This window comes from Bufo bufo, chromosome 10 (assembly GCF_905171765.1).
Source record: "Bufo bufo chromosome 10, aBufBuf1.1, whole genome shotgun sequence".
Classification (NCBI taxonomy): domain Eukaryota; kingdom Metazoa; phylum Chordata; class Amphibia; order Anura; family Bufonidae; genus Bufo; species Bufo bufo.
The window spans coordinates 72,541,437-72,569,297 of NC_053398.1; the positions used below are offsets into that span (position 1 = coordinate 72,541,437).

Here is a 27,861-nt window from a genome sequence, read left to right on the forward strand (position 1 = left end):
TTACCTGGGGACTCCTTCTGATGTGTGCTGCTGCTGTATCTGGCGTCGCTCACCATGTGTCTGGGAGCGCGCGCTTCTAAAGGTTAAGGGGCGGGGACTGAGTCAGTGACGTCACGGGGGAAGCCTCTCTGGGCAGCGCTGTATATTATGGTTTAACACTATACATCCCTCACACCACCCTTGTGCGTATATACATGTGTGCACGTGTGTATATATATATATATATATATGTGTGTATGTATGTATGTATGTATATATATATATATATATATATATATATGTGTATACACTTTACTCAAACAGCGTCCAATTTGGACAGATTGGAGTACATCAAGCCCCTGACAATAAAAGTGGTTATAAACTTTTTTCGCGTTCATGTTTGGGTTAGCACTAGACCCAGCAACCATCCAGAATGTATAAAATACAACGTGTAATATACTTTTTATACATATATATATCTTTTTATATTTTTATATGCTGTAATTTTAATCAATTGATTTATTTACCATAACTGAATTGTATGCGCATATATATATGTATTTTTCTATATATATATATATATATATATATTCTCCCCCCAACTGTGTGGGGGCCTTTTCTGTGGATTTTTTGCTATTTCCTTTACCTTCGGCATATTTTTTTCCCCCTTTTTATTTCTTTGCTGTTTCACTTTAGACTTGAAAAAGGAGTTATAAACTCCGAAACGCGTTGTCAACTGAACAATAAATAGTATCTTTACCTAAAAACCTGAAACTGTGGTCGTCCCTGTGCGCCAAAGAGGTACCCTATTGTGTGTTTTCGGACACAAATCACTCTTCTCAACCCTAACAATCCCTAGGAGTTTTTGGCAACTCCATCCAAAGGGACTGAACGGGTAGCGGCAGCACGGACCTCCCTCACCCTCCCAACCTATTGTGTGTCTAAACCTGTTGTGCGCTTACACCTGCACAACACCCAAAGGTGAGCACAATTTATTCATCACGTTATCTGCATATCATCGCTTACCACCCTATGAGCGCCTCTCCCTTTTCTCTTTTGCCATAATAACTTTTTATTAATGGCGGAGTGTATATCTGTAGAGCTTAGTAAGGTTTCATTCAGACGCCAATTAAAATATTTTGGCGAGGAGTTAGGTGGTTTGAAGGTGAGAAAAACTGGTGCGTGATCTGAATGTAAAATAGGACCTATTTTGGTTTCTGTACAGAACTGAAGGATGTTAGTTGGAAGGAATATGTAATCCAGTCTTTGATAAGATTTGTGTGGGGCAGAAAAATGGGTGAAGTCTTTTTCTTTTGGGTTGAGAGCTCTCCATACGTCAATTAGGGAATTTTTATGAGTTTTAGAGATCTGTTTGGAAGTGCTGATTTGCCTGTTGAGGAATCAATGCGAGGATTAAGTGTCACATTAAAATCTCCGGCTACTATGACTAGCCCTTCTCGGAAGGCTTCAAATTCAGGCTAAAATTTAATCAAACCATCTCTTTTGCGCAATGTTAGGAGCGTAAATATTGACCAAGGTGTATATTTGGGAGTTAATTACCCCTTTAATCATTAGATATCTCCCTTCGTCATCCGACATGGTGGATGTGTGAAGGAAATCAGTATTTCTATGTATTCCTATACTAGTTCCAGATTTGTTGGAGCTGGTGATGTATTGTGGAACCAAAAGGTTATATTTTGTCTTAGATAGTTCCGGTATTTTATTATGTTTAAAGTGTGTTTCCTGTAAAAATATTATGTTGGCCTTTTCTTTGTTTAGTTGGTTAATGATTTGACTTCTCTTCACAGGAGACTTGAAGCCTCTAACATTGTAGGTAGCTACTTTAAGTTCTGCCATGAGGAGAAGTGTGTATGAGATCTTTTGCATATAATTTACTCACTGATGTTATGCTCCATTCTGCTTCTACTGGGTATTCATATCCTCCGAAGGCAATCGTTGATACTTTGGGTACAGGTGTGTGTGGGGATGAGTACGAGGGAGGGGATAAAGCCATTCTAAGTACATAGAAAATAAAATGAAGATTAAACATAAACAAAACATCTAGAAACCGTTCCCGGAATGACATCTCTAAAAAGAGAATGAGCGGGAACATGTAGAATATAGGTCTTAAGGGGACCTAAGAAGGTAATTTAACAGGCTTGAAACAAACTTTTTCAATACATATCATATACGGCACAGGTGGTGATATGTAGTATGTTAGAGAGGTAGAGGGGGTTTCACTGAGTGGCTCTGGTTGTTGATCCAAAGTTGCGGCATGAGCACCATCCCGAATGGTGGGATGAGGGAAGTGGGAGGAGGAGTTCAGGAAGGGAGGGGAGGAGAGGAGGAAGGCCTCATGCCGCACCTCAAGACCAAAGGAGATTAGAAATCTCCTTCTATAACATAATAGAAGAGAAAATTAGGAGAGCCCAATCAGTAACCTCTATATAAGTGGGAGGACAAGATATCTATCTTAAATAGCTTCAATCTTCATCTGCCATAAGACGTCTAGGAGTCATCTTTCCTTGTCTTCTTTTGTTCTTCAGAGCTTTGCTGGAAAGGACGGTTTCCCACGTGTTTGAGGGTGGAACTTCAGGTGGGATAAGGACATCTGTAGCGATGGACCAATCTGGGATATCTATGTCCCTAATTTCCAGTGCAGCAAGGATGTCTGGTAGATCTTTTGGTGTTCTTATGGTGTATCTTCTTTCTCTCCATGTTATCAGTATCCCAAAAGGAAACAGCCATCTGAAAGCGATTCTCTTGTATCTTAAGTGGTCTGTTAGAGGTTTCAACATGCGTCTCTTGTTTAGCGTTACTGGTGCAATATCTTGGAATAATTGAATTGTTGCATCTCCATATTCAATGCTTTCCATTTCTCTGGCTTTTTTCATTATTGCTTCTTTCTGAGCAAAGTTCAAGAGTTTACAGATTACATCTCTTGGAGGGTCTTCTGGCTTCGGTTTGGGACGCAGGGCTCTGTGGGCTCTTTCTATAACAACAAGATTAGAAGGGTCTTCTGCTAACAGGGATTTGCAAATTTCTTCAACTGCTTTGGGAATTGCTTCATTTGCAACTGATTCAGGGATGCCCCGAAAGCGGATATTGTTCCTCCTGCCTCTGTCGTCTTGGTCTTCAATATAATCATGAAGATGATTGATGTGTTGTTGATATTTAGAGAAGGCTTCAGAGGCCTGTTTAGTGTAGTTAGTAATAGCTGTTTGCGTGGTTTCAAGTATTTCGACTCTATTGCCAATCTGTCTCATTTCTCTTTTTATTTCAGACAGCAAAAGAGGAATGATCGCTGTTTTTGTTAGAACCTGGATATGACCAGGTTTAGCGATATAGTCAGTCCTGTTGCTTCGCGGTGGAGCTCTAAGGGGTTGGAGTCAGAAGCGTGATACGCCGGACACAGCCGTATCACAGCGGGTCTCACGTACGGACTATGTTGTTATATTTGATCGCGACAGGTAAGGCACTTGTTTAAATAAGGAAAGGAAGTGCTGAGTGGGTTAGAACTTTCCTTTACTGGTGTTCTCTTGGATCAAATATATAACCGAGCCGATCAGCTTTAATGTGTTGATGTTAATCAGATGCGGCTATGCAGTGTGAAGATGTCCCCAGGGCCTGGAGTCAGTGTGGCGCCTGTATCGGAATGGCTTAAGGAGTAACTCCTCTTACCGGTAGGCAATCTCCGTCAATGTGGAGTGCTCCTTGTGTAGGGCCCTGTTATCGGGTTGGCATTAATAGCTGTGTAGATAGGAGCTGTGGCGAGGGTCCGAGGCTCCGGCACTTCAGCTAGGCCGCAGATGGATTCCAGCTATCAGCGCTCCTAAATGTCCGAGCGAGGACTTAAAATGATCCGACTGATGTCTGTAGTCCAGCAGGATAGATATGGTGTAGCTTCCAGCTGTTATATCAACTGGATGTCGCAGGATAAAGATTCAGGAGCAGGAGCTCTGTGTAAACACTTCCTCCCTGTTCGGCCTTTGGCCACGCCCCCCTCAAGTAGTACTATTCTTATCAGTTTAATCCCTGTTATGTTCCCTATCAGGGGACGTGTATATGGCATCGATTTTAGGAACCGGGAGATGGAAAAAGATGCTTGGTCGGTTCTCCTACTTCCAATTTGGGGCACTGCGCGTGCAATCTAATGTGCCACCAGATAAGAATAGTACTACTTAACACACCACTCCTATCAGTTTAATCCCTGTTACGTCCCCTATCAGGGGACGTGTATGGAATAGATTTTAGACAACCGCAAAGAGTTGTCAATAGTTGACACACTCATGACATAAATGTTATACCTCTATGCGTCAATCTTGGTGTAGTTATGACTGTGCTCGTGCGCACGTTTGGGAGATTGCAGGCGATGGGGGTTTTTCAAAGCCTATGGTCATGCTGAAGTAGTTCAGTGACAGTTAAGTGACCCAGAAAACAATGATTCTGCAGTGTGGGCCCATTGTTGGCCTAGTAGGCTTTAATGATCACCTTAGCTGATCACAAAGAAAATTTATGTTTTTTTCTATGCAAAATTATCCAGCCGATCGCTTTTGGTCTGTTCACAATGAAGCAACGACCTTATCATCTGGGGTGTGCCAACATTGCCATTGCCAACACACTCATAGAGGTGGTTGCTTCATTGTGATACGCAAGCCCCTTCACCACAACAAGGTAACGATCACGAAGGGGAATTGACACATGTATGTGCCTTTTTTTTTTTTGGGTTTTTGAAGCCACAGTGCAGCACCAGAGGCCAGAAAAATTGTTTCCCAGGCAGAAAGTGCCCTAAAACATTGCGGCTTGAACCCTAGTTGGTGGCGGATAAGTCACGCAAGTCATCCGGCATTCAGAGATAAAATACAGCAGCGTGTGGACCATTTTTAGCCCAAGGCAGCTCATCTCATCAGGCCTTTTTTAGTCGAATGTATCGCCCACTGTCAGTCCCTTCGGCATCCATCCCTCATTCATCTTAATAAAGGTGAGGTAATCTAGACTTTTTTGACCTAGGCGACTTCTCTTCTCAGTGACAATACCTCCTGCTGCACTGAAGGTCCTTTCTGACAGGACACTTGAAGCGGGGCAGGCCAGAAGTTCTATCGCAAATTGGGATAGCTCAGGCCACAGGTCAAGCCTGCACACCCAGTAGTCAAGGGGTTCATCGCTCCTCAGAGTGTCGATATCTGCAGTTAAGGCGAGGTAGTCTGCTACCTGTCGGTCGAGTCGTTCTCTGAGGGTGGATCCCGAAGGGCTGTGGCGATGCGTAGGACTTAAAAAGCTCTGCATGTCCTCCATCAGCAACATGTCTGTAAAGCGTCCTGTCCTTGCCGGCGTGGTCGTGGGAGGAGGAGGATTACTTTCACCTCTTCCCCTGTTAGATTCCTATTGTGCTGTGACATCACCCTTATACGCTGTGTAAAGCATACTTTTTAATTTATTTTGGAACTGCTGCATCCTTTTCGACTTCCGGTAATTCGGTAACATTTCAGGCACTTTCTGTTTATACCGGGGGTCTAGTAGCGTGGACACCCAGTACAGGTCGTTCTCCTTCAGCCTTTTTATACGAGGGTCCCTCAACAGGCACGACAGCATGAAAGACCCCATTTGCACAAGGTTAGATGCTGAGATTCTCATGTCCCGTTCCTCGTCCTCAGTGATCTCACTGAAGGTATGTTCTTCCCCCCAGCCACGTACAACACCACGGGTACCAGATAGGTGACAACGAGCACCCTGGGATGCCTGTTGTCTTCCTCCTCCTCCTCAAAGCCACATTCCTCCTCTGACTCCTCTTCCTCACAATCCTCTTCCAGCGTTGCCGCAGGTCCAGCAAGCAATGCTGATAAGGCTGTTTCTGGTGGTGATGGTGACCACAACTCTTACTCTTCCTCTTCACGCTCATCTACGGCCTGATCCAGCACTCTTCGCAGGGCACGCTCCAGGAAGAAAACAAATGGTATGATGTCGCTGATGGTGCCTTCAGTGCGACTGACTAGGTTTGTCACCTCCTTAAAAGGATGCATGAGACTACAGGCATTGCGCATAAGCGTCCAGTAACGTAGCAAAGAATTTCCCAGCTCCGCAGAGGCTGTTCTAGCACCCCGGTCATACAACTACTCGTTGACGGCTTTTTCTTGTTGGAGCAGGCAGTCGAACATTAGGAGTGTTGAATTCCAACGTGTCGGGCTGTCGCAAATCAAGCGCCTCACTGGCATGTTGTTTCGCCACTGGATATCAGAAAAGTGCGCCATGGCCGTGTAGGAATCCGTGAAATGGCCACACACCTTCCTGGCCTGCTTCAGGACGTCCTGTAAACCTGGGTACTTATGCACAAAGCGTTGTACGATCAGATAACACACATGTGCCATGCACGGCACATGTGTCAACTTGCCCAAATTCAATTCAACTTGCCCAAATTCAATTGCTTCCGTTGTCACACACCACTTTGCCGATGTTCAGTTGGTGCGGAGTCAGCCACTGATCCACCTGTGCGTTCAGGGCGGACAGGAGTGCTGGTCCGGTGTGACTCTCTGCTTTCAGGCAAGTCAACCCCAAGATGGCGTGACACTGCCATATCCGGGATGTGGAATAGCCCCTGGGAAGCTGGGGGGGTGCCGTTGATGTGGAGCAAGACTCAGCAGCAGAAGAGGACTCAGCCGAGGAGGTTATGGAAGAGTATGGAGTAGGAGGAGAAGAGGAGGTGGCAGCAGGCCTGCCTGCAAGTCGTGGCGGTGTCACCAACTCCTCTGCAGAGCCACGCATTCCATGCTTGAAGCACCAAAAAACAACTGTATCATAAATACATGCGAGACCATGGAGTTATTCGTATTATCACCTATACAGCTCAAAGAGCAACCACACAGAGAGTAATTATAATTAAATATTCTTTATTGGATATCCAAAACATTAGATGGTATATCAGTTAAAACATATACAAAAACAGCACATACTGGGAACACAACGGTGTTACAATAAATGTATAAAAACAGAGTAAGCTCCAAACCAATAAGGGACTAGTATCCCCCCATACACAGTAAAGCAGTATCAACTTGGTGGGGCGCATAGGATGCTTGGCAGCCATCAGCAGGTTTACCCAATGCGCAGTGTAGGTGATATACCTGCCCTGACCGTGCTTTGCAGACCAGGTATCAGTGGTCAGATGGACCCTTGCCCCAACACTGTGTGCCAGACATTCCATTCCTTACTTTTGCACAATCGAGTACAGGTTAGGGATTGCCTTTTGTGCAAAGAAATTTCGGCCGGGTACCTTCCACTGCGGTGTCCCAATAGCTACAAATTTTTGGAATGCCTCAGACTCCACCAGCTTGTATGGTAAAAGCTGGCGGGCTAAGAGTTCAGACAAGCCAGCTGTCAGACGCCGGGCAAGGGGGTGACTTTGTGACATTGGCATCTTTACGCTCAAACATGTCCTTGACAGACACCTGACTGTGGGCAGATGAGCAGGAACTGCTCAAGGCGAGAGACGGAGTGGCGGATGGTTGAGAGGGGGCAAGGAGGACAGCAGTGGTTGATGTGGCTGAAGATGCTGGATCAGGAGGAGGATGGCGGCTTTGAGTTTGTGTGCTGCTTGTACTCATGTGTTGATCCCATAGGCGTTTGTGATGTGCGATCATGTGCCTTCACAAAGCAGTTGTACCTAGGTGGGTGTTGGACTTCCCACGACTCAGTTTGTTTTGGAACAAGTTGCAAATGGCATCGCTGTTGTCAGAGGCAGACACACACAAAAAAATGCCACACTGCTGAGCTCTGCAATGACGGCATTCTGGTGGTGGCAACAGCAAGGGTTGATTGGCGCGCTGTCTCGCTGACCCCGGGTGCCGATGCATGCTGTCTGACTGTGCCACTAGCTACTTGTGACGACCTCCCCCTGCCTCCAACTTGTCTCCTCCTCCTCTCTGTCTCCCCATCTGAACTTTCCCCCTGTTCTTCTTCTCTTCTAGCGGGCACCCACGTGACCTCTACGGACACATCGTCATCATCAACCGCTTCACTTGTATCTGACAACTCAGCAAAAGGAAGCAGCAGCGGGTACAACATCATCATCATCACACCGTACGTCCATGTGTGTAATGCTGCCTGACTGAGACATATCCCTGTTATCTACATCCTCTGGCAATAATGGTTGCGCATCACTCATTTCTTCCAACTGATGTGTAAATAACATCTCTGACAGATCAAGTGAAGCGGCTGTGGTGCTGGTGTTGGTGGTGGCGGCAGGCGGGCGAGTGGTAACTTGAGAGGTGCCAGAGGAGGAGGATGGTACGTCAAGGTTCCGAGCGGAAGCTGTATAAGATTGGGTGTCCTGTGTTAGCCAGTCAACTATGTCCTCAGAACTTTTCGAGTTCAGGGTACGTGGCCTCTGAACACTGGGCATTATTCTAGGGCCAAAGGGAATCACAACACCACGACCACGATGGCCCCTGCGGGGTGGCCTGCCTCTGCCTGTCATTTTTTTTTCGATTAGTGGTACTATGCGTGCAAGTTACTGTGACACAAAATATGAGTGGCACTGTGCACTGGCAGAAGTTGACAGAGTAGACGCTGTAGGCCTGACACACGCTTGCAGACAACTGACTGCTTTTTCAATCTATTACAGTCAAAATTGTATTTTTATTTTTTTATGTACACTTCTGTTACACCAGATATGAGTTGCACTGGTGTGACACTGTGCCCTGGCAGGCCCTGAAACGCACAAGTGTAAAGGAAACTGACTGCTATTATTTCACAGTCAAAAAAGTATTGTTTTTTTTTAAATGTACACTAATTTTACACCACAATACCTTTTTGACTGTGAAATAATAGCAGTCAGTTTCCTTCACACGTGTGTGTTTCAGGGCCTGCCAGGGCACATTGTCACACCAGTGCAACTCATGTTGCACTAGTGTGACAATGTGCCCTGGCAGGCCCTGAAACGCACACGTGTGAAGGAAACTGACTGCTATTATTTCACAGTCAAAATTTTATATATTTTTTTAAATGTACACTACTGTTATACCAGATATGAGTTGCACTGGTGTGACACTGTGCCCTGGCAGGCCCTGAAACGCACACGCGTGCAGGCAACTGACTGCTATTATATTACAGTAAAAAAAATATTATTATTATTTTTTTTAATGCAAGCTACTGTGACACCAGATATCAGTGGTGGCACTGGGCAAGTGGGCACAGTATACGCTGTGAGCCTGACACACACGCTGGCAGGCAGGCAACTGCAATTAGATTACACAGGAAAAAAAGCAGACTGATGTTCTAGCCCTAAAAAGGGCTTTTTGGGGTGCTGTCCTTACAGCAGAGATCAGATTAGTCCTTCAGGACTGTAGTGGACACTGAATGCACATTTCCCTATTAAATCAGCAGCAGCTACTCTGTCCCTCCTCTCACTAAGAATGCAGCTTCCGAATGAATCTAAAATGGATACTGTCCAGGAGGTGGGAGGGTCTGGGAGGGAGGGTCTGCTGCTGATTGGCTGGAATGTGTCTGCTGACTGTGAGGTACAGGGTCAAAGTTTACTCAATGATGACGAATAGGGGGCGGAAGCTACAAGCACATATGGGGTATTTCCTGAATGGGGAGAAAATGGGGAACACAACCTAGGGTACATTTTCTCCTTTAACCCCTCGCGAAAAAGGAGTAATCAAAGCAAAAGGTGGCTACTTTGAAGAACCTAGAATATGACATATTTTCAGTTGTTTCACACTTGTTTGTTATGTATATAATTCCATATGTGTTAATTCATAGTTTTGATGCCTTCAGTGTGAATCTACAATTTTCATAGTCATGAAAATAAAGAAAACTCTTTGAATGAAAAGGTGTGTCCAAACTTTTGGTCTGTACTGTATATATCCATAAAAAAGGTCTGGCAGCACTCCCTTGGAGTATTAGAATGTAGGGTGCCAGCGGTAATCCCTCGATTCAGGGTGGTAGACAAACAATAAAAGTCTGCAGCACTCCTTGAAGAATAAAAAAGATGTGCTATTTATTCACACATATCAAGTGACAACGTTTCGGTTCTACAATTTTCATTGTCATGAAAATAAAGAAAACTCTTTGAATGAGAAGGTGTGTCCAAACTTTTGGTCTGTACTAATATATATATATATATATATATATATATATATATTTATATATACACACACACACCGTCAGCTCGTACGACCAGTGTTGAAGAAAGGCAGGGACAATAATTCCAGCTAACTTTCAGCGTAGTACAGCCGGATCGCAGCTGGGTCAGGTAGTCAGTCCATAATACCAGAACAAAGTAAGATAGGCTCGGGTCTCCCTTAGATCTGTACTCAGACTAGTGTTGCTTCACGAACGCTTTGCGCTCTGTGATCTGTAAGCCTCTCACTCATACAGACACACCCTGCTTCTTGCTGCTGACTTTTAAATGAGAACCGTGGACATGGGCCATCTGTGAAACCCGGAGTGGATCATGGGGAATAAGCACCCACCCAGCTCTTTGCTTATTCCAAATAAAAGCCAGGCCCGGATTAGCTGAAACCAGCTAAGCTAAGTAACAAGAGTATCCACTTTCTATCCTAGTGGACACACTAGCTATTGGCTTTTACTCCACTAAGGCCGGGAACCTTGGTGACACATCTCAGGTGAAAACCTAGCAAATCATACCATACATCTCCTCTAATGGGTTTCCTGCACTATTCTAGGAGACATATATCTTCCCTCCAGTAGCCATTAATAGACACCTGGCACATGGGAGGTTTACCAGCTCTCACCAGGGTGTCTGCAGTACAGACAGACCTGGCGTAGAATAAAGTCTGGTGAGCAAACTCATAGTCCATAGGTTCAGTGGTCAAGGGGGAGTTAGCGGCCCTATGTCCAAGCTCCTGGCACCGCCAGCATTGGACAATTGTGTCCTCACTAGCGCATGGGGCATGTTTACTGGGTCTTTAGGTTGCATTATCCCCTGTTTGAAATCTGGACTTTTTCCCAGTCTATAAAAGCGGGGCCATGGGTCGAGGTGTTCCGTGTTTAAGTATTGTCCTGTACCAAATCCTGGGTGGCCATGCAACGTTCGACCAGGCTGACCAACTGGTCGAGGTTGCCTGTGTCACCCTGACCCATCCAACGCTGGGTGGCTACTGGAAGAGTACACACAAACTGATCCATCATCACCCGCTCTATCATCTGCGCTAAGAACCTTAACCACTGAGCTATAGAGCTCAATGCTAAGGCATTGCTGAAAAACCTCATAGAAGTTTATCTTGTATTAGGTATGCATATACAGCAGAAGTATCATTTTATATTTTTTTAGGAATTGTAAAAAAAATTATGGCACAAAATAACAAATATATAAAATGATACCTCTGATATATACAAATGCATAATTTGGGGAAACTACTACTCAGGATTTTAGCCATAATATATTTTAAATAGTTTAACATAGAGCTCTATAGCTCAATGGTTATTGCCTTTAATGTAGAAGGTTGTGAGTTCAGATCCTCACAGAAACATTTTAAAAATAGAAGCTAAATAAAACTTAAATACACAGGGTGTCACCAACAGTGAAAAGTTTGATGATCAAATAACAACTGTATTAACCCACACCTACCTTTTTAACTTGTGTAACTAGTATTTTTTTTGTTGGGAAAGGTGGCAACCCTAAGAGCACCCCTGCTCAGGATGTCTACAGGCCTGCTCACTGCAGCAAGCCCAGCCTCAGTAAGCCTCATCAGGAATCACTTTGTAAAAAATTTATTTTTTTTATTTCATCACAATATTCTGACCCTCATAAGTTTTTTTATAGTTATGTCTACGGAGATGTGTGGGAGCTCATTTTTTGCAGGACAATCTGTCATATTTGACAATACAATTTTTTGGTGTGTATGACAATCACCTTTTATTCAGTTTTCTTTGGAGATAAAGTGATTAACCCCTTAAGGACTTAGGACGTACCGGTACGGCATGGGTCCCGAATCCTTAAGGACCCATGACGTACCGGTACGTCATGGCTTTAATTCGCGATTCCGGCGCCGCGGGGGTTAATCGGAACGGGATGCTGGCTGAAATCATTCAGCCGGCATCCCGTAACAACGCAGGGGGGGGTCATTTGACCCCCCGTATCTACGATCGCAGAAAACCGCAGGTCAATTCAGACCTGCGGTTTTCTGCGTTTCCGGTATATTTGGTTGTCCTGTGACCCGATGAACCGGAAAAAGACTGCGATCGGTGGCATGATTACACACCACCAATCGCAGTACGAAGATTTGGAGAGGCGGTGCTGGCCCTGGTGTTGAACACTGCTGTCCAGGGTGCTGATTGGTGCAGGGGAGAGAGGCGCGAGATTCAAACTTCTTGCGCTCCTCTCTCCCCTCCTCTTCCTGTCCAGCACCCTCACCGTGCAGCACCGTTCAGCACCAGCTCCTGCGTCCCCCTAATCGTTATCCATCACCCTCCTGCACCCATCGCCACCCAGGTAGGTTAGGGTCAGTGAGGGAGAGGCACCGTTAGGAAGGGAAAGAAGGGAAAAGTTAGTTAGGGAAAAAAAATAAAAAATTTTACACTAAACTTTCTTTGATCCATCTATCAGACCCCAGACCCCCCCCAGCGTTGTACCGCTGATCAGCAACTTTGAACTTTTTTTTTCCTAACACTTGCCCCTTTTTTTTCCTTTTTTAGTACGCGAACACCCGTTGCCCCCACACACACGCACATATAATAAAGTTTGCCACACACGCACACATACACGCACACACACCCATGGCCCGCCGGGTGTTCTCGGCCGATGAGGCATACGCCCAGATTGCCTCCGACTCTGAGAGCCCCAGTGAGGATGAGGATGACCCGACGTTCCTTTTATCATCCGCATCCTCCTCATCATCATCGGATGATGATGAGCCACCAAGGCGGCGGAGACACTGCCAGGCGGAGCCAGGGGCCCCACATGCTAGGGATCCTGTGGCCCACCCTAGTACGAGCCGCCCTGGGGTTCGTACTGGTTTCCCGGCCCACCAAATAAGTCCACCGGAGCCCCCTGCCGATGAACTTAGCTGGTGTCCCCCAGTGGACTTTGAGCCTGAGATTCCGCATTTTGCTGGCAATCCTGGAATCCAGATTCCCACAGTGGGGTTTACTGAAATTGACTATTTTAGTTTTTTTTTCAGTAACCCAATGGTGAATCTGATGGTGGAGCAGACGAATCTGTACGCCCAACAGTTCGTCGCTCAAAACCCAGGCTCATTTTTGGCTAGACCCGGTGGCTGGACACCGGTCAGTGCAGCCGAGATGAGGACATTTTGGGGCCTCGTGCTGCATATGGGTCTAGTCCAAAAACCCAGTGTCAGGCAATACTGGAGTGGGGACGTCCTATACCAGACCCCACTGTACAGTATTGCCATGACACGTCCCCGGTTTGAGGCCATACGGAAAGGTCTGCATTATTCCGATAATGCAGCATGTCCACCCCAAGGTGATCCTGCCTATGACCGGCTGTATAAGATACGGCCGGTCATCGATCACTTTGGGGCCAAATTTGAACAGGCCTACATACCTGGAAGGGAGGTCGCGGTTGATGAGTCTCTCGTTGCGTTCAAAGGGAGACTCAGTTTCCGCCAATATATTCCCACAAAGCGGGCGAGGTATGGCGTGAAGCTATACAAAATTTGTGAGAGTACCTCAGGGTACACTTACAAATTTCGTGTGTACGAGGGGCGAGATTCCCGTATTCAACCCCCAGAATGTCCCCCCACTCTGGGTGTTAGCGGGAAACTCGTGTGGGACCTTATGTACCCACTGCTGGATAACGGTTACCACTTGTACGTGGATAACTTTTATACCAGCATTCCCTTGTTCAGGTCCCTTGCCGCCAGATCCACGTTCGCTTGTGGGACCGTGCGGAAAAATCAACGCGGCCTCCCTGCCTACCCCCTCCAGGTACCTATTCCCAGGGGTGAGACCCGTGCACTTACCAGTGGAAACCTGTTGCTGGTCAGATATAAGGACAAGAGGGATGTCCTTATGCTGTCCACAATCCACGGTAACAGCACCACCCCTGTCCCTGTGCGAGGTACCGCGGCAACGGTCCTCAAGCCCGATTGCATCGTCGACTACAATCGGTATATGGGAGGAGTTGATCTCTCTGATCAAGTCCTCAAGCCATATAATGCCATGCGCAAAACCCGGGCATGGTACAAAAAAGTTGCGGTCTACTTGGTACAGGTTGCCATGTACAACTCTTTTGTACTATCCCGAAGCACTGGCAGCACAGGGACATTCCTCCAGTTCTATGAGGCAGTCCTCAAAGACCTGATCTTTTCGGACCGGGAAAGAGCAGGCCGGAGTACCTCGGGAACTGGAGGCGCCCGAATCGTCCCTGGCCAACACTTTCCAGGTGTGGTCCCCCATACTGGAAAGAAGGGACGAACCCAAAAAAAGATGCAGAGTGTGTCACAAGAGGGGGATACGGAAGGACACCACCACTCAGTGTGACACGTGCCCCGATCATCCGGGCCTCTGCGTTATCGATTGCTTCAGGGAGTATCACACTTCCATGGAGTACAACATTTTTATAATCCCCAACAGTCCACTAGAGAACATAAAAAACTATGGCTCTCAGACTTTGGAGACACAGAAACAATTTTTTTTCTCCAAAAAATATTAGTTTTAGAGCAGGCATCCTCAAACTGCGGCCCTCCAGATGTTGTAAAACTATAACTCCCAGCATGCCCAGACAACCTACAGCCATCAGCAGGGCATGGTGGGAATTGTAGTTTTACAACATCTGGAGGGCCGCAGTTTAGGATGCCTGCTTAGTGTCTTCAAAGTCTGAGAGCCATACATATTGGGCATCGTCGCGTGCGTAAAAGTCGTCGCTATAAAAATAACTTTTGACCAAACGCCTCGGATGAACAGTGTTAAAAATATAAAATAAAAACACCCATTTGTATCCTTTTTGCCGGTAATAAAGCAAGGGTTAACAGCCAAACAAAACTCAATATTTATGGCCCTGATTCTGTAGTTTGCAGAAACACCCCATATGTGGTCGTAAATGGCTATATAGCCACACGGCAGGGCATAGAACGAAGGGAACTCCATACGGTTTCTGGAAGGCAGATTTTGATGGACAGTTTTGTTTTTTTTACACCATGTCCGATTAGAAGCCCCCCCTGATGTAGCCTAGACTAGAAACTCCAAAAAAGTGACCCCATCTAAGAAACTACACCCCTGAAGGTATTCAAAAGTTACTTTACAAACTATGTTAACCCTTTAGGTGTTCCACAAAACTAAATAGCGAATGTAGAAACAATTTTAGAATATTTTTTTTTGTTACATTGCCTCAAAAAAGAGTAGTATAGAGCAACCAAAAATCATATTTACCCCTAAAATAGTCCCAAAACAACAACCACCTTATCCCGTAGTTTCCTAGATGGGGTCACTTTTATGGAGTTTCTACTCTAGGGGTGCATCAGGGGGTGAAAGGGTACATGGTGTAAATAAACCAGTCCAGCAAAATCTGCCTTCCAAAAACCATATGACGTTCCCCTTCTTCTATGTCCTGCCGTTTAGCCAAATAGTAGTTTATGACCACATATGGGGTGTTTCTGCAAACTACAGAATCAGGGCAACCCATTTTGAGTTTTGTTTGGCTGTTAACCCATTTTTTCCAGTAATAAAGTAAGGGTTAAAATGGAAAATGTTCAAAAAAATAGAAATTTCTAAATTGTTTCTCCATCTGCCATTAACTCTTGTGGAACACCTAAAGGGTTAACAAAGTTTGTAAACCCAGTTTTGAATACCTTGAGGGGTGTACTTTCTTAGATGGAGTCACTTTTTTGAAATTTCTATTCTAGGGGTGCAACAGGTGGCTTCAAATAGGACATGGTATAAACAAAACCAGTAATGCAAAATCTGCCTTCCAAACCCCATATGGTGTTCCCCTCCTTCTATGTGCTCCCGTTTTGCCAAACAGTAGTTTACGACCACATATGGGGTGTTTTTGCAAACTACAGAATCAGGGCAACCCATTTTGAGTTTTGTTTGGCAGTTAACCCTTGTTTTACTCCTGGAAAAAATTGATTATATTGGAAAATTTTCCAAAGAATAGAAATTTCTAAATTGTTTCTCCATCTGCCAATAACTCTTGTGGAACACCTAAAGGGTTAATAAAGTTTGAAAAAACTGTTTTGAATACCTTGAGGGGTGTAGTTTCTAGAATTGGGAGGTTTCTATTATCTAAGCCTCACAATATGACTTCAAACCTGAACTGGTCCATAAAAAGTGGGATTTTGAAGATTTCTGAAAATTTTTAAAATTTGCTTCTAAACTTCTAAGCCTTGTAACATCCCCAAAAAATAAAATATAATTCCCAAAATGCTACAAACATGAAGTAGACATATGGGGAATGTAAAGTCATCACAATTTTGGGGGTATTACTATGTATTACAGAAGTAGAGAAACAAACTTTGAAATTTGCTAATTGTTCTAAATTTTGGGTACAAATTGTATTTTTTTATGAAAAAAAATTAACTTTTTTGACCCAATTTTAGCAGTGTCATGAAGTACAATATGTGATGAAAAAACAATCTCAGAATGGCCTGGGTAAGTCAAAGCGTTTTAAAGTTATGAGCACTTAAAGTGACACTGGTCAGATTTGCAAAAAATGGCCAAGTCCTTAAGGTGAAATAGGGCTGAGTCCTTAAGGGGTTAAAAAATGGCGAATCAGACTTTTTTTATATATGTTACGCCATCCACCATATTGGCTTTTTAAAAAATGTTTAATAGTATGGGCGTTGTCGCATGCAACGATGCCCATAATGCTATTATTTTTTTTATACTTTTTATTTTGGGATAATGTATTTTTTTTATATTTTCAAAACTTTTTTTTCCTTTTTTTTTCTTTTGGTTAAGGCCCCCAAGAGGACCACAACTTACAATCATCAGATGTAAATTGCTCCATTATTCTGTATAGAAATCACATTATCACCGTTCAGTGTGCCAGGGAGCCTGCAAGCCTAGTACAGGCTGCGGCTTATTTATAGAACAGGGTGCTTTCCCCAAGGGTGCTTCCTCTTCAATCCCGCTGGGGAAAAGCGGGATTGAAGAGGAAGCACATGCTTCTGGTTTTTAACACTCTCAGATGCTGTGAGTGAGGGGAACTCATTGCTGTGAGGATGGGTGGGGGCATTATTCTGGGGCCGTGAGGGTGCAGATCTGTGTGAGGAGCTTTATGGGTTGTAAATCTGTGAGGGAGGGCTGGAATTGACAGAATGTGACTGTTAGTGCATTATTACAAGATTTGGGGCTCCACTTTTGATTTTGCCCATGGCCACATTTTGTCTAAAACCAGCCCTGTCCACAGGAGCCCAAGTTATAGGGGAAAACGGCCCCCTGTGGGGACATTACACACAGGCAGAGCTGATCAGGGTCCCCTTAGACCCTGCAGCTCTGCTCCTGCCCCAAAACACCAAACGGTCTTGTGACAGCGGGATCGATAGAGGAAGCGGCTCGGCGGCTTGCTGCTCTCCCTTCCTGCACTTGTGCGGCGCTCTCCTTTCAGCACTGGAGAAGGCGAGAGCAGTGATAAACAGCTCCTGTCTTGTCCTCAAGGTTCTCTGCTGTGTCTGACAGCCAGGATTCGACTACTCCTGCACAGCGCTAGGAATAAGGAGCTGCCTGAGCGTTTATATACATACTATCTGCACGGGGTATGTGCAGATAGCACATATATAGTGAGCGGACAGGGCAACATACAGATCTAGGGAGACGCTCTCATGTGAAGTACCGAACAGTAATAAATGGATGGTAAGGCAAAATCAATTACCTTGTGTGGTTGTGTATAGAGGCACCTATTCACTATTTCTAACTTGGAAAGGCAGGAGTGAATAGGTTTCCCCCATGCTTTCTGCATGACCATCAAACCCAGAATTGGGTCGAACCAAAGAAACAGCAGAACAGCACCAAAAAAAGAGGGGAGGGGCGATAAAAGGGGGTGGTAAATGTTAACCTTTTGCAGGTAATAAATAAAATTTGTATAAAAAAATAAGGGAAATGGATTACATAAAAGGACCATTACAAGTATTGGCTACTAGATGGCGCTAGAACACCTAAAAGAGTCTACCGTTAAAAATGTCAGTTTCAAAAACATACGTGTATATTGTGGCAATGTGAATAGTGATGGGTGCAGTAAAGTCCCGGGGAAGCATGAAAAAGGTGCGTTTGCACCAGGAGTGTGTCACCAAGGGGCCCGGCCTTGGTGGAGTAAAGGCCCTAGATATAGGTGGCCACTAAGCTAGTTGGGGGACACCAAGCTAGTTAGAAGAGCTAACCCCCCACAATTGGTGGAGGATGCGGGCACGTGTCCCTGCTGAAAGAAGGCAAAGTGGTTGCTAGGGGCAACGTCATCACTGGAAGGAGCAGGTGCTGTTCTGGACTTTTTTTTTGCTTGGTTGAAAAGAAGTCACTGTGTTAAAGGGCCTGGTCAGAGAGACTGACTGGAGAAAAAATAATAATAATTTTTTGGGGGGTCTCTGGCTAAGCGGACTTGGTTGCAAAAATGTCTGTTAAAGTGACTTTCATGACGGAATATGCCATACGGTGGCAGCATATCAAACGGCAAGAAAACCTGGCCAAGGAGCTCGGTTGGGCCCCAGTGAAATGGCGTGCTTTGATGTAGAGCGTGAGGCGTTGAGGGTTCAATTGCAGTGGGCCCGCGAGTCCAATTCTCCAACGCTGTATGGACCCATTGTAAATGTCCAAGGTGTCGGTGGTGTGCCTGGTTTTTCCGAGGAAAAGCAGATCTATGCCGTTGCCCAGGGCAACCGTCGGGAAGACAAAGAGGGGGAGAGCAGTGCGGCTCTCCGGAGTGCCTATGTTTCCTGTGATTGTGTGCAAGGTACTAAAGGGTGCGCCTGTAGTCACCGTTCGGGAGAGGTCTGGACTCCAAGCCATGTGGTTTCCGGTTGGCAACGATTTCAGTAAGGAGTCTGCCGGTGGTCGTGGTACCAAAACCCAGAGAAGGCTGGAGATCTCGGGAGAGATGATCTTGGGATATCTTCATCTCCAGAGACTGCAGAATCAGCGACGTCAGGCGGTAAGAACGTTCCTGTAATTATTAGGCTGGCAGACACCGGGACAGTAGCTACCTGCAGGGCCGGCAGGTGGTAAGTCCCAGAGGCAAGGAACTGTCGTAAGGGGATGTGTCTCTGTGGAAACCGCAGTGTCTGAACAGGCGGGTAAGCCTGTTGCGGTTGCTCCCTCGCGGGAATCCGCAGGGAGAAAGGTACTGTGCGGCTCAAAATGCCCATGACCAAAGCTAGGCTTGGGGTCGTGAAAGTTGGAGACCCTATGCTAGCCCGGGTAAGAAGTAGCGCAATACTGAAAACTAAGACTGGTATAGTGATGAATATGCTGGACAGACATGTGATTAAAAAGGATCGTCAGATAGTTCCCACCGGACGCGATACTATGGTGACAACTAGAACCAATGGTGCAAGTCATCTGCATTGCCTAATGAAAGTGTGAAGTTATGTAAATTAAGTGATAATGATAACTTAATTTTCCTTTGCAGGCTGTGATCAGGAAAAAAGCTACCCCTGCTGGTTTAATTGTATATGTGGGAGGGATGTTGATTGAAAGTGAGGCAATGCTAGAAGGTGTACCACATGTACTAGGTGCAGATAAGCAGTCTCCACAGGGTTCTATGGTTAGTGAGCTCGGTTGCAAGATAGATGAAAGTGGTGTGACGTATAATGTGAACCAGGCACCTGAAAGAGAGCCTGAGCAAGTGCAGGTGGTTCTCACTGAGGGGGAGTCTCCAGTGAGAACTGGGTCCTGTGGACCTGATGTTACAAATATGTTCATATATGATGTGATGTTGGGCTGTGATATTGTTTCTTTGTTGTGGGGTAAGGTAGACACTTCTGCAGATAGTGAGGAAACTTCTGCAGAACCTGTACTTGCCCGTTTAAATGAAGGTCTAAGGGAGCTGCACATTGACCGCCATGGGGAAAGAATATTGCCTATTGAAAAAATAAGGTGCAAAGCGATTGTGCCAAGTTTGCGGAAAGGCATAATGAAAAGGTGATGACAGGTGAAATATGTGATGATGACATGCATTTTCCGTTGCAGGGGGTGGTCAGGGGAATAGCGCCCCCGGGTGAAAAACATGTGAAGGATGCAGAAGTGCAGATAAATGTTGTGAGCACTGAGTGGAGCAATCCTACTCTGGTAAACGTGCAAGAAAAGGTAGCAGTCCTAGAGAGTGCATCACACGTACCAGAGGTGGACAGGCAGTCTCCACAGTGTTTTATGGTCAATAAAGTAATGTTCCAGGTAGGGATTGACTCGGCAGTGCCCCTAGAGGTCAGCGTTAATAATGACACGAGTTACATAGGCGATGTATGTGCTGTGACCACTAGCAACTCGGAGGGAAGCTAGGTCATAGGTATTGCGAAATTCAGGCGGTCACTAGTAGCGACCAGATGACAGTTATACCTGAAGTGATGAGAGCTGAGTGGGGAGAAGGCAGCCTAGTGTTTGAGACCCATACCCAGGTAGGGGTAGATGACCTGACACGTCAGTACAGCTGCAATCCTGAAGATTTTTCTCTCTCCCCACGGTCCCTAGATGTGATAGAGAAGGGACTAGCTGTCTTCACAGAGTCACCGAAGAAGACTGCAGTAGACACAAAGTGCTTAAAAGGGACCTTGGGTGTAACCCCCACAGGGCGGCCAAAAGAGAATGGTGATAGTCCTACATCGGCTGCAGCTGAGCAGAGTGAAGAGCATCTGGACAAGAGGCCCTCTCCTTGGCTCGATTCCTTGAAGAAGCGCTTGAGGAGCGAGATGAATGCGAGAGGCTGAACAAGCATCTCAGAGCAGGGGTGGAAGATCTCATGAGCTCAAAAGATGATGTCGGGAAGAACGTCTATGAGTTTAAGAAGTCTAAGCCCGAGCCTGCTAAGAATGGGTCTGGAGATGGTGGTGCCGTGGTGCTGAAGATCTTTCTGCTGAGCGGTTGATGGGGCAGGATGTGAATGCAGAGGCCAAGAGACACATGGCCAGGGGGGGTAGCCAGGACCTGGTCCCGAAACACGTCCCCTCCGCTGCAAAGCCTTCCAAGTAGCCAGCAGCCTGCTGGAGAAGGAATACGAGGAGATGGGCGACCAGTATGCAGATCCTGTCTACTACTGTGAGTTGGCTCTCCTAGAGCCTAAACTATTGGGGAACAATATCCTGGGTGAACCTCTGGAAGGATTGCCAAAAGTCGACGAGTCTGGTGAAGATCCCGATGTCCCCAGTGCCTCCAACCTTGATGAGAAAGAGGAGGAGGAGTTGAGAAGGCAAGGATATGATGCAATGTCCGTGAAGGATGAAAAGGCTAATAAAGTGAATGGAGACACCAAAAGAAACAGAGGCCGAAAAAGCTAAGGCTGAGGTCTTGAAATGGGAGAAATCCTTGGATGTTCCAGAGACCAAGGTTAGGGTGGAAGGAGCGACTGCCGAAGTGGGAAAAGCCACTGAAGATGCAGAAGACTCTGAACCTGGCCCCAAACCCGAAGAAACCCCTGCTGAGAATAATGGGAAAGTGGTCCAGATGCGTGGAAAAGGAGCAAGTCATAAGAAACCTGCTCTGCTTAAGGAGCCCCGCAAGGCAAAAGAGAAACGGTCGGGACACGACCATTACTGGGACCAGTTCAGTCAAGAGTTGCCGCAGTCCAAGAAAGGACGTGAGGGGCCTGTGCAGAAGCCAGGAAATATAAAAAGAGAGTACCTGCTCATGAGATGGGCAAGAAAATCCCAGAGGCCTTGTCAGCTCTGTAATAAACTCATGAGGGTGACAAACCAAGCGTTGTTGTCCTGGGTCTGGCAGAATAAAGGGAAGCCTGTGATGCTGGCCACATCTTCCAGGGGGGATGTTAAGCTGGAAGATGGCAGGTTAATGCGGATGCCCTATCACAAGCATCCGTTTGGTACATGTGTTCACCCCCACAGGGTTGAACACAGGGGGGGGGGATATGTGGCAATGTGAATAGTGATGGGTGCAGTAAAGTCCCGGGGAAGCATGAAAAAGGTGTGTTGTTTGCACCAGGAGTGTGTCACCAAGGGGCCCGGCCTTGGTGGAGTAAAGGCCCTGGATATAGGTGGCCACTAAGCTAGTTGGGGGACACCAAGCTACTTAGCTTAACTAGCTCCAGCAAGTCCAGGGTGGGCTTTTACTGGGAACAGGCAATGTGTTGGGTGGGTGCCTGTTCCCCATTCTCCAGTCCGGATTTTGGAACATGCCCATGTCCCGGGATGGTATTTAATCCTGTTGCTGGACTTGGGTGTGGCTCCCAGTCTGGGGAAGGAGAGTGTGCTTTCCAGAAACAGAGGCCTGTTGACGCTCTGTGTGTGTGGTCTCAGCTGGGCTAGGCTGAGGGACCACGAAGCTAAGTGACAGCCTGGAATTTGGGGGACGCAGTGACGCCTGGGGCACAAGGGCCACAAGGTCAGAGTCGGGAGGACTGCTGGACCACAATCTCCCAAAGGGACTTGCATTTGCTACAGCCTGGAGGCTCCTGGACTATTGGTCTGAGAAAGCCGCATGTTATGACCGTGTGTGAACGGTCCTTTAGGTGAGTCAGGTTATGTTATGTTTAGTTAGAACCCAGCCAGGCAGGTGTTTATTTTGTATAATTTATGTTTGGTTTGCTGAGGTGCCAAATAAAGTGATGTTTGGACCTGAAACTTGGTGTCTGGCGATGATACTTGTGTGAATGACCCCCGGAGAAGAGCTAACCCCCCACAATATGTACAAGGTGAAAGTGATCAGAAGTTACAAAATGGTCTTGGCGTTCTCATTAAGTCCTAAATGGTTGACGGTGCCTAGTATGTATAGCCAAAAAATTTCCTTTTTAAGGAATCTGTGATAGGTGTTCTGAGGGATATGTTCAATTGGAGTGATTTTGATGGTATTCAGATTTCCAGGGTGCTTCAGAGTGCACTGTTTGCTTACCCCTTGTTTGAGAAATCCTTTTATGTTGCAACGGTGTTGGTCATGTAGCTGTTGTGTTGTGCGTCCTGTGTATAGCATTCAATGAGATACATGACATAGCCAGTTTTGCAGTCCATATAGTACTTAAAGGGGTTGTCTCACTTGAGCAAGTGGCATTTTTTTCATGTACAGAAAGTTAATACAAGGCACTTGAGTGGTTTTTGGGTATCCATCTGGTGCTGATTTAGCCTACTCAGGCCAAGATTTATTTTATTGTGGGTGCCCATTTGAATCTAATTGTATGCCTAGAGGGAAGCAGTTTACTTAGATATGCATCCTTCATAAAAATGAACCAATGTTTTGACAGGATTTTCCTAATGTCTCCATGATCCGCTGTATAGGTGGTGAGTAGGCTACGTCTTCTGAGAACATTTTCATCCAAACCATCAAAGAAGGATAGTGCTGTCACGCAAACATTTGACAAGTGTTACCAAATGGCTCCAAAGGATGTGAAAGCAATGACTGAGCTCTTTGTTTCCCAGCTTAAAACTGCAGATGAGGAAAAAAAGTGCAATTGTTGGTTTCTACACGTGAAATTTTACACATAGATGCACATAATTTTAACAGTCCTGCACATATTTTAGGAACCCTGCTAACAATCCTAGACTTACAGTATATTTTGAATAGTATTGGTACTATGTAAACTACTTAAGGCTACTTTTACACTTGTGTCTGCACAGACGGATACGCTCCTATAATGCAAACGATGGGATCCGTTCAGAACGGATCCGTCTGCATTAGGCCCCTTTCACACGAGCGAGTATTCCGCGCGGATGCGATGCGGGAGGTGAACGCATTGCACCCGCACTGAATACTGACCCATTCATTTCTATGGGGCTGTGCACACGAGCGGTGATTTTCACGCATCACTTTTGCGTTGCGTGAAAATCGCAGCATGCTCCTCTTTGTGCGTTTTTCACGTAACGCAGGCCCCATAGAAATGAATGGGGTTGCGTGAAAATCGCAAGCATCCGCAAGCAAGTGCGGATGCGGTGCGATTTTCACGCACGGTTGCTAGGAGACGATCGGGATGGAGACCCGAACCTTATTATTTTCCCTTATAACATGGTTATAAGGGAAAATAATAGCATTCTGAATACAGAATGCTAAGTAAAACAGGGCTGGAGGGGGTTAAAAAAAAAAAAAAAATCATTTAACTCACCTTAATCCACTTGCTCGCGATGCGGGCATCTCCGTCTGACTCTTTTACTGTAAAGGACCTGTGGAGAGCATTAACTATAGTTTAAGGACCTGGGATGACGTCACTCCGGTCATCACATGGTACGTCACATGATCTTTTACCATGGTGATTCACCATGGTAAAAGATCATGTGACGTACCATGTGATGACCGGAGTGACGTCATCCCAGGTCCTTAAACTATAGTTAATGCTCTCCACAGGTCCTTTACAGTAAAAGAGTCAGACGGAGATGCCCGCATCGCGAGCAAGTGGATTAAGGTGAGTTAAATGATTTTTTATTTTTTTTAACCCCCTCCAGCCCTGTTTTACTTAGCATTCTGTATTCAGAATGCTATTATTTTCCCTTATAACCATGTTATAAGGGAAAATAATACTATTTACAGAACACCGATCCCAAGCCCGAACTTCTGTGAAGAAGTTCGGGTTTGGGTACCAAACACGCGCGATTTTTCTCACGCGAGTGCAAAACGCATTACAAGGTTTTGCACTCGCGCGGAAAAATCGCGGGTGTTCCCGCAACGCACCCGGACATTTTTCGGCAACGCCCGTGTGAAAGAGGCCTTATAGTTCAGAAAAAATTCTAAGTCTGAAAGTTAGTCAGACGGATCCGTCCAGACTTTACATTGAAAGTCAATGGGGGACGGATCCGTTTGAAATTGCACCATATTGTGTCAACTTCAAACGGATCCGTCCCCACTGACTTACATTGTAAGTCTGGACGGATCAGTTTGGCTCCGCACGGCCAGGCGGACACACCCGAACGCTGCAAACTGCGTTCGGGTGTCCGCCTGCTGAGCGGAACAGAGGCCAAGCGGAGCCATCCTGATGCATTCTGAGCAGATCAGCATCCACTCAGAATGCATTGAGGCTGTACGGATCCGTTCGGGGCCGCTTGGGAGAGCCTTCAAACGGAACCCCGAACGCAAGTGTGAAAGTAGCCTTATATCATTGAAATCAGCCTCAAAATCCAAGACAATCCCCCACCAACTAGCAAGATAAAAAAAAAAAACTACAAATGTAGATGATTTTTCACAGCAAAGCCATCTATTTAGTGAACATATATACCCACTCAAATATTTAGTATTTGCCCAATACAAGTGTGTGCAGCAAAACATTCATGTTACATTACATCATGGTGCAAGAGTTACAGAAAAAGTGGCAGGTGACTTTTAAAAAAAATTCTAAAGGGCTCATAGTGGGTTTAAAAAAATAAAAATAAAAGTAAAGAAGGGATACTTACTTAACCAATCCCATTCTGACACTTACCAGGACTTCTTGTGTTCTACTTCCTGCTACTGTCTCAACCCAGAAAATGCCCGCTCAGCCAGACACTGAGCCAATTCTCATGGTATGTACTTCCCGCTCTTATCGCAACACACAAGAAATGCTCACTCAGCCAATCACTGACTCAATCCCTGCTGGACAACACTTTGAATGCAAACCTGTCAGGAAATTTATTTTGCCTGACCTGAAAGCAGTATATGATAAATGCAAGATGAGCTTTGAGATACCTAAGATTTTATCTGCCTTATATATATTTCCAAATATTGCTCAAATACGTTAAATATACAGATTTTATGCAGCGAATAATTTTCTAAGCTTCCTATGGTGCAGAATCATGAAGGTATCACTTGGATATGTGATTCTATAGTATGTGATTCTGCTGCCTACATAATGCATTACCAACGTGGACATAGCAGGTTTACTTTATTAAAACCATTTTAAAATTGTTCAGCAAAGAAAAAACAGGTTATTAGTAAGAACGTCCTAATGCACAGGTGCACATCGCCATGGCTGAAAGCACAAAAGCAAAAACAAACACAATGCAACATTTAGGCCTGATCCACACAACTATGTCCGTTAAACATGCCCTGTTTGTCGGCTGCATCTCCCGGACTGACTGTATAATGTGAGTACAGTACAAAGGACCTGTAATTGTATAGAAAATGAATGTGTTATAAATAGCTATGATGCAGTCATTTAGCATCAGGGGAGCTGCAGTGGGTTGGGGAGATGTGACAAACACACGAACTGTGTTTCCCAGACTGAGCATGGTTGTTTGAGTCAGGCCTTAAAGAAGTACTCCCGCAAACATTTTTAATCTCTGACTTCCTAGAAAGATACATGATGTAATCTGTTGTGAATGTAATCTTCTAATCAGCGACTGTATTTGTGAGTTATCCCCTCCCTTATAATTTTTAGCTGTGTCATGTGACCAACTCTCTTATCTCCAACTGACACAGTACAGGAAGTCAGTTACTTATCTATTCAATCCTATGAGATGGACGTTGGGGCTCCTATAGGAATACGTAGAGAAACTGACTCTATAACAGCTCTTCACAACTCATAAGAAATGTAAAACATCTGCTTGTGATAAAACTAGCAACCATTTTACCTACCTCTATTTTGTCTGTCTTGGCATCACCCCAGTAAAGCTTGCTTTCTTGAAGATCCAGAGCCAATCCATTAGGCCAACCCAAAGAGGAATTAACAAGAACTGTCCTCTCTGATCCATCTAAATAAGCAGACTCAATCTTTAGTTTTTCACCCCAATCTGTCCAGTACATGTAACTAGATTAAAAAAGGGTAATTAAAAAGTAATATTAAACTGCAATCAACCTTGCCATCTCATTATAGCATTTGAAGTTAAAAAAAATTAATGCTCACTTACCCAGTCAGTGGATTTAAGACAATGGCCCTTGGTTCATCCAGGTTTTCAGATATTAAGATTTTTCTGGACGTTCCATTAAGGCGGGTTACTTCAATACGGTCAGTCCCTGTGTCCGTCCAGTAAAGATTATGGGCCACCCAGTCAACTGCTATTCCATCTGGATGTTGTACCTCAGTTGTAACCAATGTCTGTGCTCTAGAACCATCCAAATAAGCACGACGAATTGCTCTAACTTCATCATCAGTCCAATAGATGTATGACTCCACTGGGTCATAGTCGATAGCAATGGCATGCCTTATGTCATCTATCCGAAGTACAATGTCAGTAAAATCAGGCGTGTCTAAAGAGATCCTTCGCAGATCTGTCCTTCTTGCAAGCAGCAGGAAATCATCGGCTCCTACAATAACCATGAACAACTTTAAGTAGAAATGATCATTTTATTAAAAGGAGTATTCCAGCATAATTCAAACAATGCACCATGGCTTGCAAATGGTTAAATAATGAAAAAAAGGTTTATACTCAACTGGCAGCAACTCCGCTGCACTCCACTTTCAGGAAATGCAAATATCTACAGCTTGTTATTGCCTGCCTCCCAGCCATTTCATGCCATATTAAGAGCTGGAGCAGGAAGTCAAGCGCAATACACACCATGGTACTGCTGGAATGGCAGTGGTAGGGGATCAGAGAGGCATGTATATATATTGTTTTCTTTTAAAAAAGCATTTGCAGGCAATTGAGCATTGTTTCAATTAAAAACATTACATGTTTCATGAAACATTACATTACTATTTTGAATGAGAACTACATAAGAAATGAAACCAAGAAAATTATTAAAGTGGTTGATATACAGTACAGACCAAAAGTTTGGACACACCTTCTCATTCAAAGAGTTTTCTTTATTTTCATGACTATGAAGGCATCACAACGATGAATTAACACATGTGGAATTATATACATAACAAACAAGTGTGAAACAACTGAAAATATGTCATATTCTAGGTTC

General features: G+C 45.1%; 1 protein-coding gene and 1 non-coding gene across 2 annotated transcripts in view; one reads left to right on the plus strand and one right to left on the minus strand.

The window, feature by feature from the left end:
• The window catches only part of LRP5 (LDL receptor related protein 5), a 1,269,095-nt gene that overhangs the window by 810,136 nt on the left and 431,098 nt on the right, over positions 1-27,861 (minus strand). The window contains exons 6-7 of the mRNA XM_040409022.1: positions 26,859-27,255; positions 26,587-26,758 (exon numbers count right to left, since the gene is read on the minus strand). Of these exons, the coding sequence (XP_040264956.1) occupies positions 26,587-26,758; positions 26,859-27,255 (569 nt within the window). The remainder of the gene's footprint in view (positions 1-26,586; positions 26,759-26,858; positions 27,256-27,861) is intronic.
• LOC120981320 lies at positions 3,954-4,153 on the plus strand. The gene has a single exon (XR_005774702.1). It is a non-coding gene; the product is annotated as a U2 spliceosomal RNA (small nuclear RNA).